Source organism: Myotis nattereri (assembly GCF_964212035.1).
Source record: "Myotis nattereri genome assembly, chromosome: 3".
Lineage (NCBI taxonomy): Eukaryota > Metazoa > Chordata > Mammalia > Chiroptera > Vespertilionidae > Myotis > Myotis nattereri.
In genome coordinates this window covers 60,141,449-60,158,947 of record NC_138077.1, presented here as the reverse complement: position 1 = coordinate 60,158,947, position 17,499 = coordinate 60,141,449, and the positions used below count along the sequence as shown (strand labels likewise).

The 17,499-nt window shown below is 39.3% G+C and overlaps 1 protein-coding gene across 4 annotated transcripts in view; it reads right to left on the bottom strand.

The window, feature by feature from the left end:
- The window catches only part of GSK3B (glycogen synthase kinase 3 beta), a 176,349-nt gene that overhangs the window by 114,024 nt on the left and 44,826 nt on the right, over window positions 1–17,499 (bottom strand). For all 4 annotated transcript variants that reach the window (XM_081086889.1, XM_081086888.1, XM_081086887.1 and 1 more), the window contains one exon: window positions 17,269–17,462. In XM_081086889.1, coding sequence (XP_080943015.1) covers window positions 17,269–17,462 — 194 coding nt within the window. The remainder of the gene's footprint in view (window positions 1–17,268; window positions 17,463–17,499) is intronic.

Here is a 17,499-nt window from a genome sequence, read left to right as displayed (position 1 = left end):
AAGCAAATTTAACTGAATATAGATCATCTCTAGCTTTCAATAAAAAATTACAGGAAATACTAAAAAAAAAAATTCAGAGCATGAATGCACACAGCAGACATCAGAACCACTCAAATATAGCAGAGGTGTTGGAATTACCAAGCCAGGAATTTAAAACAACTATGATTACTATGCTAAGGGCTCTAATGGAAAAGTGGTAACACACAAGAACAGATGGGTAATGAAAGCAGAGAGAGATAGAAAACTTTTAAGATAGATTCAAAAGGAAATGCTAGAAATCAGAAAAACATTGTAACAAAAATTGACAGTGCCTTTGATGGGCTGGCTCATCAATACAATGGACACAGCCAAGGAAAGAATTAATGAGCTTGAAGGAATGTCAATAGAAACTTCCAAAACTAATATGCAAAGAAAAAAAAGAATGAAAAACACAGAACAGAATATCCTAGAACTGTGGGACAATTACAAAAGGTACGACATGCATAGTGGGAATAGAACAAAGAAAAACCCTAAAAAGCATTTGAAGCGGTTATTGAGAATTTCCCAAAATTAATGTTAGGCACCAAACCACACATGCAGAGAACATAAAAAAGAAAAAGTATCTAAAAATCTACACCTAAACATATATCAAAACACAAAAGATCAAAGACAATAAGGAAATCTTGAAAGAAACCCTGAAAGTTTCTTTCAGGGGGGAGGAAGAGAACTCACCCATAGACAAGCAAAGATTAACATCAAACTTTTTTTCAAAAGTCATGCAAGCAAGAAAAGAGTGAAGTAAAATATTTTAAATGTTTAAAGAAAAAAGCCACCAATCTGAATTCTATATCAAGCAAAATTATCCTTCACATGTGAAAAAGACTTTCTCAGAAAAACAATTTGTCAACAGTGAATCTCCCAAGAAATGTTAAAATAAAAAATTAGAAAGAAGGAAATGATGTAAGTAAAATAAATCTTAGATCTACATAAAAAAGAAAAAGCATTAGAGCAGCGGTTCTCAACTTGTGGGTCGCGACCCCTTTGGCGATCGAACAACCATTTCACAGGTGTCGCTTAAGACCATCCTGCATATCAGACATTTACATTATGATTCATAACAGCAGCAACATTACAGTTATGAAGTAGCAACGAAAATAATTTTATGGTTGGGTCACAAAATGAGGAACTGTATTTAAAGGGCCAAAAGGTTGAGAACCACTGCATTAGAGAAAGAATAACGAAAGCAATATAAATTTCATTTTTCTTATCTTTTTTTAAAAATAAATCTCTCATCATTTTTGACTTCAGATAGGAAGAAGAGAGAAAGATAGATAGAAACATAAATGATCAGAGAGAATCATTGATTGGTTGCCTCCTGCACTCCCATTATTTGGGATCAAGCCCGCAACCCAGGTATGTGCCCTAACTTAGAATCGAACTGTGACATCCTGGTTCAAAGATTGACACTGAACCACTGACCCACACTGGCCAAGCTATTTTTCTTATTTTTAATTGATCTAATAGATAAGTTTGTTCAAATAACAACAGTGTAATCAGTGATTATGGCTTATGGATTAACTAGAGGCCCGATGCACGGAATTCGTGCAAGAGTAGGCCTTCCTGCCCCCAACTGCCAGCAATGGCTTCCCTCTGGCACCCAGGAGCCGGGCTGGCTTCCCTCTGGCCGCCCACCAGCACTCAGGCTTCCCTCCAGCCCTGGCTTGATCCAGAAGGATATCCAGTATAATTAGCATATTACCCTTTTACTGTTATAGAATACTAGAGGCCCGTTGCAGGAAGATTCCTGCAAAAATAGGGCTTCCTCCACTGCCTCACTCCATCCTGTCTCCACTGCCGAGCTCCCACCCTTCTCCGCTGCTTTGCTCCCTCCCATCTCTGCTGCCTCGCTCCCTCCTGTGTCTGCTGCCTCAATCTGCTTCCATCTCCACTGCCTCAGCTCTGTTCCCTTCGCCTCCGCTTTGCTCCCTTTTGCAGGGCTTGGCTTCCTTCTACACTGTCTTCAGTCTTCGCTCCGCGCCTGTGTATACAAATGAACTGCCATCTTTGTTGGGTTAATTTGCATATTGCTCTGATTGGCTGGTGGGCATAGTGGAGGGACAGTCAATTTGCATATTTCTCTTTTATTAGTGTAGACAGATGACAAAAATCTTCTATGAAATGGGAAGGAGAAACTTGGAATACTCGGTCATAAGGTATGTGCAAAAAGTAGTATGGTGTTAGTTGAAAGTGGACTTCAAAAAGTTATAAATGTGGCCCAGCCAGCATGGCTCAATGGTTGACTCTCAACCTATGAAGCAGGGGGTCATGGTTCGATTCCAGGTCTGGACACAAGCCCTGGTTGCAGGCTCAATCCCCAGCGGGGGAAGTGCAGGAGGCAGCCAATCGATGATTCTTTCTCATCATTGATGCTTCTATCTCTCTCTCCCTCCTCCATCTTTCTGAAATCAATAAAAAATTTATTTTTAAAAAAGTTATGTGTATTTGTAGATTCAAGTGTAACCACTAAAAAAAAGTTTTTAAAAAGAAGTATATGCCGAAACCGGTTTGGCTCAGTGGATAGAGCGTCGGCCTGCGGACTGAGGGGTCCCGGGTTCAAATCCAGTCGGGGGCATGTACCTGGGTTGCGGGCACATCCCCAGTGGGGGATGTGCAGGAGGCGGCTGATCAATGTTTCTCTATCATTGATGTTTCTAACTATCTGTCTCTCTCCCTTCCTCTCTGTAAAAAAATCAATAAAAATATATTTAAAAAAAAAAAAAAGAAGTATAATAGATATGCCAAGAGAGAAGAAAAAAATAGAATCATATAAAATGTTCAATTAAAAACAGAGAAGGCAAAAAAAGAAAGACAAAAGAAAAACAAAGAACAAGAGTAATGAATAGAAACAATCACAAATATGGTAAAAATATTATCCAATTGCCAGGAGCCGGTCCATGCTTGCTGTTTCAAGGGACCTGGCATATATGGCATACTGTTCCTCTCCGAGAAAGGTTGTTTCCCCAGGTAGGGATTTTTCCCTGAAGTCAGGGAGGGGATAAAACTCCTTAACTAAGTGCCAGGCAGGTAGTTAATCACTTTAACTACAAACAATCACGCTTAAGCTACATAATCTTTACTCCCTGGAATGGAGATAAGAAACACCCTAACCTTTGCAATAGAAATTGACAGGATTAAAATCAACTGGTATAAATACGGATGTAACAAGACAATAAACAGCAGAACCTCTCTGGAGATCCAGACCAGAACTTGGCTGGAGATCCTGGCTGGAGATCCTGGCTAGGCTGCTGATCAACTGAACACTGTCTCCGTGTCCTTCCTTCTTCGCCGACTCTGTCTACGCCTTTGGGAACCCCTGGACCTGCTGGGGTTGGACCCCGGCATCCAATTATATCAATGACCTCTTTAAACATCAACAGCCTAAATAAGCCACATAAGAGACCGAGTCAGTCAGTGGATTAAAAAAAATAAACATATAATACGAGAGGCCCAGCACACGACTAAATGGTGCGGGGAGGGTCCCTAGGCCTAGCCTCCTGCGATCAGGGCCATCTTCTACCCGTTCACCAACCCCCAGGCCGAACAGCATCTCCGCCGCTAGGCTGTCAGGCCGTTGGGATCACCAGCTCATCCCTGGCTATTCTAGGGCTCAGGCCTGTGGGAAAGCAGGCGCTGGAGACTTCACCTCCATGTGCATACATGGGTGGGCCACTAATGGAACGTGATGCCTGCTCGGACCGCTCACGCGGGTGCCGATGCTGCCACTGCCACTGCTGCTGAATCTTGAGGCGCTGACGGAGGCTGTGGGGGCACGCCCACGAACTACCCACCCTGGCATGAGCGGCCCTGAGCAGGCAGCGCATTCCATCAGAGGCCAGCCTGGCATATGCGCATGGAGGTGAAGTTGCCAGTGCCAACTTACCCACATGCCTGAGCCCCCGAGCAACTGGGAATGAGCTAGTGATCCCAATGGCCTGACAGTCAGCCCGGTCGTCTGCCGCCACCCAACCTGATTCCCCTGTTCACCATTGCTGATCCATCGGAGCTTGTGGGCCAGGGGGAGGGACCAAGAGGTCAGCAGTTCAGTCCGATCACAGGCGGGGGGGTAGGGGGGGTAGAAGTGGGGTGGGACGAGAAGTGGCCAATGCCACCTCATGGCAACCGGTCATTTGGTCATTCTGGTCATTAGGAACACTGGCTTTTTATATATATAGACTAGAGGCCCGGTGCACAAAAATTTGTATACTTGGGAAGGTACCTCAGCCTGGCCTGAGCCCTCTCGCAGTCTGGGACCCCTTGGGGAATGACCACCTGCAGGCTTAGGCCCGCTTCCCGGGGGAATCAGGCCTAAGCTGGCAGTCAGACATCCCTCTGGCAGCCCAGGAGCCCTCAGGGGATGTCCACTTGCCAGCGGGGAGCAGGCCTAAGCTTCAGTCAGACATCCTTAGGGCTGCCGAGGAGGCGGGAGAGGCTCCCACCACCACCACTGTACTGGCAGCCGTCAGCCTGGCTTGTGGCTGAGCAGAACTCCCCCTGTGGGAGCACAATGATCACCAGGGTGCAGCTCCTGCATTGAACGTCTGCCCCCTGGTGGTCAGTGTGTGTCATAGTGACCAGTCATTCCCAGTAGTTCTGCTGTTAGGGTCAATTTGCATATTACCATTTTGTTATATAGGATAGAGGCCTGGTGCATAGGTGGGGGCCGGCTGGTTTGCCCTGAAGGGTGTACTGGATCGGGGTGGGGGTCCTGCTGGGGTGCCTGGCCAGCCTGGGTAAGGGCTCTTTGCAGGCTGATCACAGCCCCTTCAGGGTGGGGGTCCCTGCTGGGGTGCCTCGCCAGTGTGGGTGAGGGGCTGGTGGCTGTTTGCAGGCTGGCTACAGCCCTTTCAGGGGGGGTCACCCTGGGGTGCCTGGCCAGCCTGGGTGAGAGGCTGATGGCCGTTTTCAGGTTGGCCACACCCCCTTCAAGGTGGGGGTCCTGCTAGGGTGCCTGACTAGTCTGGGTGAGGGGCTGATGGCTGTTTGCATGCTGGCCTAGGCTCCCAGTTGGGACCCTCGCCCCATGAGGGTGTGGCCATCCTAGGTGAGGGGGTGATGGCTGTTTGCAGGCTGGCCACACCCCCTTCAGAGAGGGGGTCCCCGCTGGGGTGCCTGGCCAGCCTGGGTGAGGGGCTGATGGCTCTTTGCAAGCTGGTCACAGCCCCTTCAATGTGGGGGTCCCCCTGGGGTACCCAGGCAGCCTGGGTGAGGGGCTGATGGCTGTTTGCAGGCTGGCCAAGCCCCCCAGCGAGAACTCTCACCCCATGATTGTGTGGCCATCCTGGGTGAGGGGCTGATGGCTGTTTGCAGGCTGGCCACAGCCCCCAGCCACCCAAACTCTCAGTGGAGGCTGGCTGGAAGCAGGTATCTGGGATTTATTTATCTTCTATAATTGAAACTTTGTTGCCTTTTGCAGAGGCCACAGCCGGCCAGAGCAGGCGGTAATCTTGGCTTCCTCCATCACTAGGGCAACCAAGCCTCCTGCTTGCTCCAGCTCCGTGGCTGCCAGCTGCCATGTTGGTTGGGTTGATTTGCATATAGTCACTATGATTGGATGGTGGGCGTGGCTTGGGTGTAGCAAAGTTACAGTCAATTAGCATCTTTGTCTTTTATTAGTGTAGATGTCAGTTACATCTCAAGTACAAAAACTAAAAATAATTATTAAAACAAGTTGATAAAACCCCAACTATACAGAGGTGGGCAAAAGTATGCTTGTATAAAAAAAGTCATTCAGGTTATAATTATTACAACAGCTTGACTAACTCAAAAGAATGCCATTACACTGTAAACCTACCTTGCCCACTTCCTATATAATAAAAGGGTAATAGGCAAATTGACCCTAAGAGCAGAACGACTGGGAATGACTGGTCACTATGACCACCAGGGGGAAAGCACTCAATGAAGGAGCTGGCCCCTGGTGGTCAGTGCACTCCCACAGGGGGAGCTCTGCTCAGCCACAAGTCAGGCTGACGGCTGACCACACAGCGGTGGTGGCAGTAGCCTCTCCCATCTCCTTAGCAGCACTAAGTATGTCCGACTGCAGCTTAGGTCTGCTCCCTGCTGTCAAGTGGACATCCCCCAAGGGCTCCCGGGCTGACAGAGGGATGTCTGACTGCCAGTTTAGGCCCTAAACCAGCAGGTGGACATCCCCCAAGCGCTCCCAGACTGCGAGAGGACACAGGCCAGGCTGAGGGAACCCCCGAGTGCGCACCAGGCCTCTAGTTTGTATATAACCTACAAGAAACTCACTTTAAATTCAAAGACACTATATATTTAAAGTAAAGGGATAGGACACAACAAGAAAATTATAGACCAATATCCTTAATAGATACTGATGCAAAAAACCCTCAAGGAAATACTAGCAAACCAAACTGAAGAACACATTGAAAGGATTACACACCATGACCAAATTTTATACCAACAATGTAAGAATTTATACTTGGAATGCAAAGATAGTTCTACATGCAAATCAATCAATATAATGTACCACATTAGCAATATGAAGAATAAAAACCACATGATCATCTTAACTGATACAAAAAAAGCATTTAATAAAATTCAATACTCTTTCATGGTAAGAGTGCTCAACCAACTAGGAACAAAATGAAACTAGCTTAATATAAAAGTTATATATTTTTTGCCAACATATTCATTGTCAAAACACTAAAAGCTTTCTAAGATCAGGAATAAGGTAAAGATGCTCACCTACTCTTGCCACTACTATTCAACAACATAGTACTTGAAATCCTAGCCAGAGCAATTAGACAAGAAAAATAAATAATAAAGGTATCCAAATTGGAAAACAATTAGTAAAACTATCTCTGTTCACAGATGAGATGATCTTATATGTAGAAAACACTAAATCATTTTTTAGAGCCTTTTAGAACTAAAATGATTTCAGCAAAGTTTCAGGATGCAAAATGAACACTTAAAAATTATTTGTATTCTATACATTCACAATGACCAATCAAAAAGAAAGCAATCTCATTTACTATAGCAGCAAAAGGAATAAAATACTTAGGGAAAAACCTAGCCAAGGCAGTAAAAGGACTAGCACACTGGAAAGATAACCAATGCTCACAGATTAGAAGACTTATTATCATTAAAATGTCCATACTACCCAAAGCCATCTACAGATTCAATGTAAACACTCTCAAAATCCAAATGGCATTTTTTCTGCAGTAACATAAAAATAAAATTCTAAAATTTATATAGGATTTCAAATAGCTTCAAATCGCCGAGAGAGAGAGAGAGAGAGAGAGAGAGAGAGAGAGGAATTTTTAATAAGAAAAATATCTAAAATAAAATAATCTTAAGTTTCTATCTTAGAAAACTGAAAAAGAACAAATGAGATCTAAAGTAATAAGAAATAATAAAATTAGAGATGAAATTGAAAACAGAAAATAGAAAAACAAAAAAACCCCAGCAAAATCGAAAGCTAGTTCTTTGATAAGATCAATAAAACTGATAAACCTCTAGCCAGTTTAACCAAGAGAGAAGACACAAATTACTAATAATCAAAGAGGGAACATCATCACAAATCTCATAGACATTAAAAGATTAATAAGAGATTATTACAAAGAATTCTGTACCCACATATTTGACAACCTATATTAAATGGACAAATTCCTTGAAAGACACAATTTACCAGAACACACACAAGGAGAAACAGATGATCTGAATAGGTTTCTATTAAAATTTTTTAATTAATAATTAATCATCTTCCAAAACAGAAAGCACCACACAAAATTGGGTTCACTGGTGAATTCCACCAAACATTTAAGAAAGAAGTGGTATTAATTCTCTGGTCTTTTCCAGAAGACAGAAGCACAGGAAATATCCCAACTCATTCTATGAGGCCAGCATCGCCCTAATACCAACACCAGATAATGACATTTCAAAAAGAAAACCTACAGACCAATATCTCTTGTCAACATAGATGCAGTAATCCTTAACAAAATATTAAATAATTCAATCCAGCAATGTATAAAAACAATTATACACCACAACCAAATGGGATTTATTCCAGGTATGCAAGACTGGCTCAACATTCAAAATCAATTAATATAATCCATCACATCAAGTGACTAAAGAATAAAAAATTATCTGATCATATCAACAGATATAGAAACAGTATTTGACAAAATTCAACATCGACTCATGATAAAAAAAAAAAAACTCTTAGTCAACTAGGAATAGAGGACTATATCCTCAACATGATAAAGGAAATCTACAGTTAACATTATACTTAATGGGGATAAACTAGATATTTTCCTGCTAAGAACAGGAACAAAACAAGAAAATCTTTTCTCACCATTCCTATTCAACACTGTATTGGAGGTGAAGAGGATGGGGAGGGGGAGGGGGAGGGGGAGGGGGGGGGGAAGGGGAAAGGGAGAAATATAGATTTGGAGAAAAGAAATAAAACTCTTTGTTCACAGATGACATGATTGTCTGTAAAAATTCTCAAGGAATCAACACACACAAAAAAACCCTTCCAAAACAATTATAGCAAGGTTGCAGAATACAAGATTAAGGTACAAAAGTCAAATGCTTTCTTATACACCAGCAATTGACAACTGGAATTTGAAATTAAAAACAATACAATTACACAATTTATATTAGCATCCCTCAAAATAAAATACTTAGGTATAAATCCGACAAAATATGTACAAGATTTACATGAGGGAAACTATAAAACCCTGAGGAAAGAAATCAAAGATCTAAAACAAACGAACAAACACATATTTTATATACATGGACATGGAGACTCAATACTCTTGAGTTCTTACAAACCTGATCTATAGATTCAACACATTTGGAATCCCAGCAAATTATTTTATGAATATAAAATAGTCAACACAATACTGAAGAACAGTCAAAGGAGTGACATTAATTGACTTTAAGACATACTTATAGTATGGAGTTACAAAAGGTTAAAAATGGAACTCCCATTTGACCCAGTAATCCCACTTCCAAGAATATATCCCAAGAAATCAGAAACACCAATCAGAAAGAATATATGACCCCTATGTTCATAGCAGCACAATTTACAATAGCTAAGATCTAGAAACAGCCTAAGTGCCCATCAGCAGATGAGTGGATTAGAAAACTGTGGTACATCTACACTATGTAATACTACACTGCTGTGAAAAAGAAAGAACTCTTACCATTTGCAACAGGATGGATGGACCTGGAGAGCATTATGCTAAGCAAAATAAACCAGTTAGAGAAAGATAAATATCACAAGATCTCATTCATTTGTGGAATATAATGAACAACATAAACTGAATAAAAATAGATCAAGAGACAGAGAAGCATCAAACAGACCGTCAAATCTCAGAGGGAAGGCAGGGGAGGGTGTGTGTGTGGAGGGGTAGAGGGATGGATAAGAGATCAACCAAAGGACTAGTATGCAAGCATATAGCCTAAACAATGGACACAGACAGTAGGGGGGTAAGGGTATGTGCTGGGGGATGGGAGCAGCCGGGGAGAGATCAATTGGGGGGAAAAGGAGACATGTGTAATACTTTAAACAATAAAGAATTTAAATTGATTTAAAAGAGAGAGAGAGAGAGAGAGGTGCACTTATAAACTATAATAAAAGATGATATGCCCTTGCCAGTGTGTTCAGTGGTTAGAGCATCGGCCGGAACACCCAAGGGTCACAGGTTCAATTCCAGGTCAAAGGCACATACCTGGGTTGCAGGTTTGAACCTCCGCCCTGGTTGGGGTTCGTGTGGGAGGCAACTGATCAATGTGTTTCTCTCACACCTCTCTCTCTCTCTCTCTCTCTCTCTCTCTCTCTCTCTCTCCTCCCTTTACCCTCCCCTTCTGCTCTCTCTAAAAAAAAAAAAAAAATAGAAAGAAATCAATGAAAAAAAATATCCTTGGGAAAGGATTAACAACAAAAAAAGAAGAAAAATAAGATGATACTATGATATTGAAGAAAAACCAAGCAAGTAGATCACTGAAACAGAAAAGAGAGTCCAGAAATAGCCACCAAATATAACCAACAATTTTGACAAAGGAACAAAGGCAGTGCAATGGAAAAAGGATGATCTTTTCAACAAATAGTGCTAGTGCTTATTTCGGCAGCACATCTACTAAAATTGAAATGATACAGAGAAGACTACCATGGCCCCTGCACAAGGATGACACGAAAATTTGAATACTTCACAAACAAACAAACAGTGCTTGAACAACTGGAGAGCCACAGCAAAGAAATGAATCTAGGCTCATCAAAAATTAACCCTAAATGGATCCCCGACCTATATATAAAAAGCAAAACTATAAGACAGCAAGAAGATAACAGTAGAAAATCTAGGTGTTCTTGGGTTTGGCGATGACTTTTCAGATGCAACACCAAAAGCAAAATCCATAAAAGAAAAATGGATAAGTAGGACTTTTCATTAACAGTTAAAACTTCTGCTATAAGACACTAATGAAAAGACAAGTCACAGAATGGGAGAAAAATATGAAACATACATCTGACAGAGTACCATTATCCAAAATATACACAGAATTCTTAAAACTCATCAGTAAGAAACCCACCATTAAAAATGGTCAAAAGGCTGGAAAAGATATCTACCCAAAGAAGATATACAGATGACAAATAAGCATATAAAAAGATGCTCAAAATCATCTATCATCAGAAAATTACAAATTAAGACAATGAGATACTACTACACTCCTTTTAGAATGGCTGAAATCCAAAACGCTGACAATACCAAAGGCTGATGAGGATGAGGTTAATTTGTAGAGTCTTTAGGGGTTTCTATATATAATATGTCATCTGCAAATAGTGACAATTTTAACTCTTCCTTTACAATCTGGATGCCTTTTATTACTTTTTCTTGCCTAATTGCCTTGGCTGCCTTACATTAAGCTCTATTTCTCTTTCTCTCAAGCCATTCAAATCACTGAAAGCCAGAAAGAGATCATTCAGGACCACAAATACAATGGCTCTGTTTCTTTTCCACTCTGGAATGATAGAGGCAATTAAATTATACGTAATTCTAAGAGTAAAATCAACAGAACCCTTCCACACCAACCTCTGTACAAGTTTCTAAAAAATTTTTACCCTTCTACAAAGGTACTTGGGAAAATAGCATAACATAGCCTGAGTCCTCAAGAAGTTTGGTATGGCAATTATGAAAATGTACTTCGCAGGTCTCTCACTACAAGGAACATCATTGACCAACGGTGCCAGCTGTGAACTCTCAAAGCTATTCTGTTATTGGGGGCAAGCCAAGATTCCCATGGGCTGTTCCTAGTCATGGACTGAGCATGACAGACATATTTAATGGCATCCTTTCCCAGGAGACTCTGGATTCCTTTGACAGTTAAACCTTGGGTTGAGAACTCCCCTTTGGTTTTGCTGTAGCTTTCTTAGAACTTCACTGCAGTGTAAGGCTTTTCTTATCCAACCTGCCTTTGTCCTCCCCTGTAGCGTCTGCTTGATAACTACAAGTTTTCATGAACCAAACAAAGCTCCATATAGCATGACTAAAGATTACTATTTCTTTTAAGTTGTCTGTCATTTTTATTAGGAAATAGATTTTCCATAAAAGACTTAAAACAGCTATACAAAAAGAAATAACTAGGTGCTTAAAAATAGGGTTACCATATTTAAGAGAAATAAAACAGAAAAAAAATCCGAAGTGAGTAACAGTTTGTAGCAATTCAGATGCCTAAAACTTAGTTATAAGAAGTTTTAAAATTTAGAAAATGTTCTCATATACATTGCTTCGTTTGACACATGCAACATGGAGGAAAAAGGGAGCAGAATAATACTTATTGAGTTCTTTTATGTACCATAAACATTGGTCTGGGGCCGTGGTCGGCAAATTGCGGCTCGCGAGCCACATGTGGCTCTTTGACCCCTTGAGTGTGGCTCTTCCTAAGCCTTAGGAGTACCCTAATTAAGTTAATAACAATTTACCTACCTATATAGTTTAAGTTTAAAAAATTTGGCTCTCAAAAGAAATTTCAATCGTTGTAACTGTTAATATTTGGCTCTGTTGAATAATGAGTTTGTCGACCACTGGGACTCTGGGGCAATGCTATAGTTGCAGCATCTCCCTTTTACAGATGATGAAACTGAGGCTCATAAAGTTACTAGAAACGTTCAAGCATGCAAAACTAATAACACTGGACAAAGGTCTTCTTTCTCCTATGCTATCTTCAGAATACCACTCAAAAAATAATCCTATCCCTAAGGATCCAAATCAGATGTTATCTCACCTCACTCTTTAAATGTTATATATTAAAAGTATAGCTAAGGCACATGCCAGTGGTTGCAGGCTCCATTTCCAGTAGGGGGCATGCAGGAGGCAGCCCATCAATGATTCTCTCTCATCATTGATGTTTCTCTCTATCTCTATCTCTCCCTCTCCCTTCCTCTCTGAAATCAATACATTAATTTTTTTAAAATGTAGAGCTCTATTCACTCTCCATTCATAACAGAACAGTGACACTTCACATCTCCACCCCCCACATCCCAACCACACAAGTGAAACCAAGCAGGAGACCTGAAACCTATGACTTAATTCAAAGGAGAAGTGAAATTAATAGTTAATGATCACTAATTAATTAAAAATGCAACTTACTGATCTTCAAATTGGAAAAGCCAGTCTCAACAACCAGTGGTTTTTGGGATTGATTAACCTTCTCCCTGCTCTAATATCAAAGGTCTCCTACATAAGATACCTAACTGGATGGACATCAACCCTACACCACCATAATACATTTCCTATCACAAGCACTTCCAAATTGGCTAAGTGAAGAAGTTTAATTTTACTTTAAGTAATCTGTCACAGTATGATGGCTCACCAAAGGGGGGGGGGGAGGGGCAGAGCATTCAAATTGTAAGTAAAACCCTAATAATATTAAGCTTGTCACAGAAATTCCTTCAAAAAATACACACACCTCAGTGTCTTAGATATAAAGCTTACATGACTACTGATGTAGGGATAATTATTCTTGGTTTTCCTTTTATCTCTTATTATTCTCTCTCTTCTTATTTCACCAAAACAAACTGCCTCTCATTGACACTAGCAAGTTCAGCAGGTTGGCTTATGTAATTGAGCAAGGAGAAGACTCCATTCCAAACTTTTTCTAGAAATACGTATTATTTCATGAAATCCTAGCCAACAGGTATGTAAATCAAAGATGTAAACCTACAAAATTTTAAGAGGTAAAAAAACTCCTACTTTTTATGATAATCAAGAAAAATAAACTGATCACTATATTTAAAAATCTTCTTTTTAAGTAGTTAACATTTAGCAAGGAGAACCAAGAATACTTTAATTCCACAAAGGCAAGATGATACAGTGGAGAGAACTGAGCTTGGTGTAAGGCAGCTTGCCACTTCTTAGCATATAGGAGAAAAAAACACACAAAAAAGAAACAATGGTAACTATACAATAGCAACAAAAGCCATAAAATTCTTAGAAATGAAGTTAACAAAAATGTCAAAAGCTTGTGTAAATAAAACTCCTGAGAGACACAAAAGTTAACCTGAACAAATGGAAAAGATAACCTCTTATTCCTGGATAATTAAATATCACAAATAGATTAGTTCTTACTAATTTATAAAGTTAATGAAATTTCAATTTAGAATATCAACAACCTTTGCTTTGGAATTAGCCAAAATGATACCAAAGTTCATACAAAAAAATAAACATTCAAGAATAGCTAGAAAAACACGAAAAAGAAAAGCTACATTGGTGAATTAGCCCTATCAAAGAAACAAACAAAAACATTTTAAAGCACTGTAATTAAAACAGTGTGGTACTGACATAGCAGTATGCAAATGACCTACTGGAACAGAATGGAAAGTTCAGAAATAGACCAGTACATGTGGAAATTTAGCATATAATAACAATGGCATCTTAAATCAGTGCAACAAAGACAGACCTTTTAATAAATTGTAGTAAGACAACTGGCTAATGATATAGAAAGAATAAAAATTAGATCAATAACTCACACCATACATAGGAATAAACCCCATACAAAGGAATAAACTTCAAACAAATTAGAAATCTAAATATAAAAAGTGAAATCTTACCAAGTACTAGAAAAAAATAAGAGTGAACTTCTCTTTACCTGAGGAAAAGGCTTTTTTCTATAAGGAAAGGCTTTATAGTGAAAAGGCTTTCTAACCATAACTTAAAATCCGAATATGATAAGAGAACAGTAAGTCTGACTACATGGTGGGGAGGGGTGAGTTTTACATGGCAAAATATAGACTATATGAAGTAAAAATACTACCCTTTACACAGATAAAGACTAAATCCATAATAAACTCTTCAGAGTTAAGACAAAAAGACCAAAATCCATTTTAAAAATGGGCCCCCCAAAAAGACAATTCACACACAAATAATAAAATGGACAGTGAACAGATGAAAAGATGGTAAAGTACATCCAAATAAGATTGTAAATTAAACTACTACCTACCAGACTGGCAAATATTGAAAAGCAAAGCAATGCATGTTGTCAAAGCTGTGGGGAAATAGGCACTCATATTATTGGAGTGAATGCAAATTGGTATAACCCTTATGGAGAGGAATTTAGCAATATCCAACAAAACTGCATATGTGTTTATGTTTTGATGAAGCAGTCCTACTTTCTCTTAATCTACACTGAAGATATACATCTAATTTTAAAAGGACATATGTAAAAGGTTTTTCATAACAGCACTCTATTAGAGATTTACAAAATACTAAAAAGAAATTAAATATCCACACATGGAAAATGGTTGAATCAATGCTGCAATGCTATGTAGCTATAAAAAGGCTATGCAATGATTCCCAGGAATCATAGCTAAGACAAAAACCAAAATACAAAAGAGTATCTCTAATGTATTCCCTACCTTTCATGTAAGAAAGAAACCAATAAAATTATTCTTAACTGCTCATTTGTGCCAAAGAAACCCAGAAAAAATAAACTAAACCATAATGAGATTGGCCATCTACAGGGAGTGAGCACAAACAAGACAGAGAGAATACGAGGGGAAAATACATGTATATTTCTGGCTTTTGGAACCAGGTTAGTGTTTCAGATTTTTTTAAAAAAAAAACAGAAAGAATGGGGATAAAGTTCTAAGAATGGATAGATACATACAGAAACAGATGAACCAAACTGTATTTCAAATAAATAACGTAACTATGCTAGAGGAAAAAAATTTACATTAAAAAAATAAATTAAAAAAAAAACAAGACAGAACCAACTCAAATCTCTCTGAACAGAATATATGGGTTTGATACAGCGATGATAAAATGTAATAAAGCACTCTGGAGTCAGACTGCTTGGATTGAAATACTTGGCCATTTATTCATGTGCTAAGTGTGACCCTGGACAAGTTAATTTATCACTTCTTTGTGCACAGTTTGCCTACTCCAAATAATAACCAATCTCATAATACTAATGTTATGTCTCAAATAAAACCACACATGTAAAAACGTTAGATCATTGTGCATATAAAAAGTACTTGGTATTTGCGATCATCAACTACTAATCCAAAGAAAACATTGAATATATGGGCACCCAAGAGACACACATAATAAAAATGGAGTCCTTGTCATGAAAAAAAAAAAAAATTGGAAATTTTCTAGTGTTCAAGGAATTTAGAATAGCAAAATCCATATGGCTGGCTGGAATCATCTGGGAAATTTCATAAAGGAAGAATCTGGCATGGGTCTTAGACTTAGATAGAAGAATGGGAGTGATATGGAAAGATAATGGGAATCTGAATAAAAGCAGACAGGTCATAAAGACCAATATAGGTCAAGGGCCATGACACAGAAAGGTTGGAAAGCTGAGTATTTGAAGATCAGGCAAGACTATGGAAGCTCCTAAATGTATACTTGAACTGGGCAGGTTTTATTTTCTAGACAACGAGGAACCATAGGAGATTTGTATGTAAGAGAAACAACATGACCAAACTGAACTATGGGATTATTTTAGTGTTAGTATATAGAAGGGATCAGAAGGAAGAGATCAGAAGTAGAGTCTTATGAGTGGTTCAGCCAAACAATGACAAGGGCCTGACTAGAATGGTAGTGATGAGGAAAGGAAAGAAGGAATAAATCAATAAGGCAGTGAGGGGAATAAAAAAAAGAAATCATGTTTGATAATGATTGCATATGAGGTATGAGAGAATAGGTTTTAGAGAAGAGAAGAGTCTGAATGACAAGATAAATGATAATGCCATTAGAAGGAAAAAGTAATTCAAACTGACCGAAATGATTTCTATTGGGTCTTAAAAGTTAAGTCAGGATTGTATAAGAAGCCTTGACAATTTGAGATAACAGCACAACATTGAGATACCAAGAACCAGTGGGCATTTGGCAACATGGGAGTAGTGAATGGGAGAGAGAGAGAGAGAACTGATGACAAAATTTGTAGATTTGTTTCCTAAGAAACTAAAACCACCTTAGAATGTTCGAGACATTCTAAAGCAAGACACTAAAATGTGTGCTACTTCAGAGCAGTAATCACCTCACTTTTTTTACATCCCAAAATGTTTAGCATAGTTCCTAGCACACGGGAGACTCTGAGTAGAATGTTGCAGAGGTGGGAGGAGTAGAGGAAGGTATAGAACTGCATGTCTTACTAATGGCAGAACCTTGACTATAGCCCAGGTCTCCTGACTCTCCATTATACCATAACATAGAGATGACCTCCAAACATCCATTCATAGGATCCCCTAAAGAAATGGTGTAAGAAATGACAATAAAATGAACTGTGGGGATTGCTGGTTTCTAGGGACAAAGAGAGACATAAGAAAATAGTAAAGAAAGATCAAAGTTATTGCGGGGTGTGTGTGTGTGGGAGATGATAGTGTTGAATAATAGATTCAAAGGAAATATTTAAAGAAAGGAAGCAAAGTCAAAAATATCAAATGATCCTCTGCTACAGTCAATGTTTCTCTGGTCTACTATACCTGTGAGACCCAAGGCAGGAGAGGTAACTTTTTAAAAGTAGAAAGTAACATGTTTTAATCTACATTTCACAGCATTTTAAATGCATGAATCACTAACAGCAGTAGTTAAAAAATAATGCAATCTTCAGATTTTATTTCTACACAACATATAGCAGAAAATAAAATCACTATAGTAAATAGTTGAGCTGAACAAAAATATGCACAATAAATGAAATGTGAAGCAAAAAGAAACAACTGAAAATCATGTATTAATAGCAAAATACATGAAATACTGAAGGTCTTACCTTAAATCTCTTGTCTTGCAATACTTTCTTGATGGCAACCAATTCTCCTGAATCACAAAGTTTGGCTTGATATACCACACCAAATGACCCATTTCCAATCACTTTAGTGTCTGTATAGCTGACTTCTTGTGGCCTGTCTGGACCCTGCCCAGGAGTTGCCACTACTGTGGTCACCTTACTGCCATCCTTGTCTCCTAAAAGAAAAAAGGTATAGACAAATGAGAAATGTAA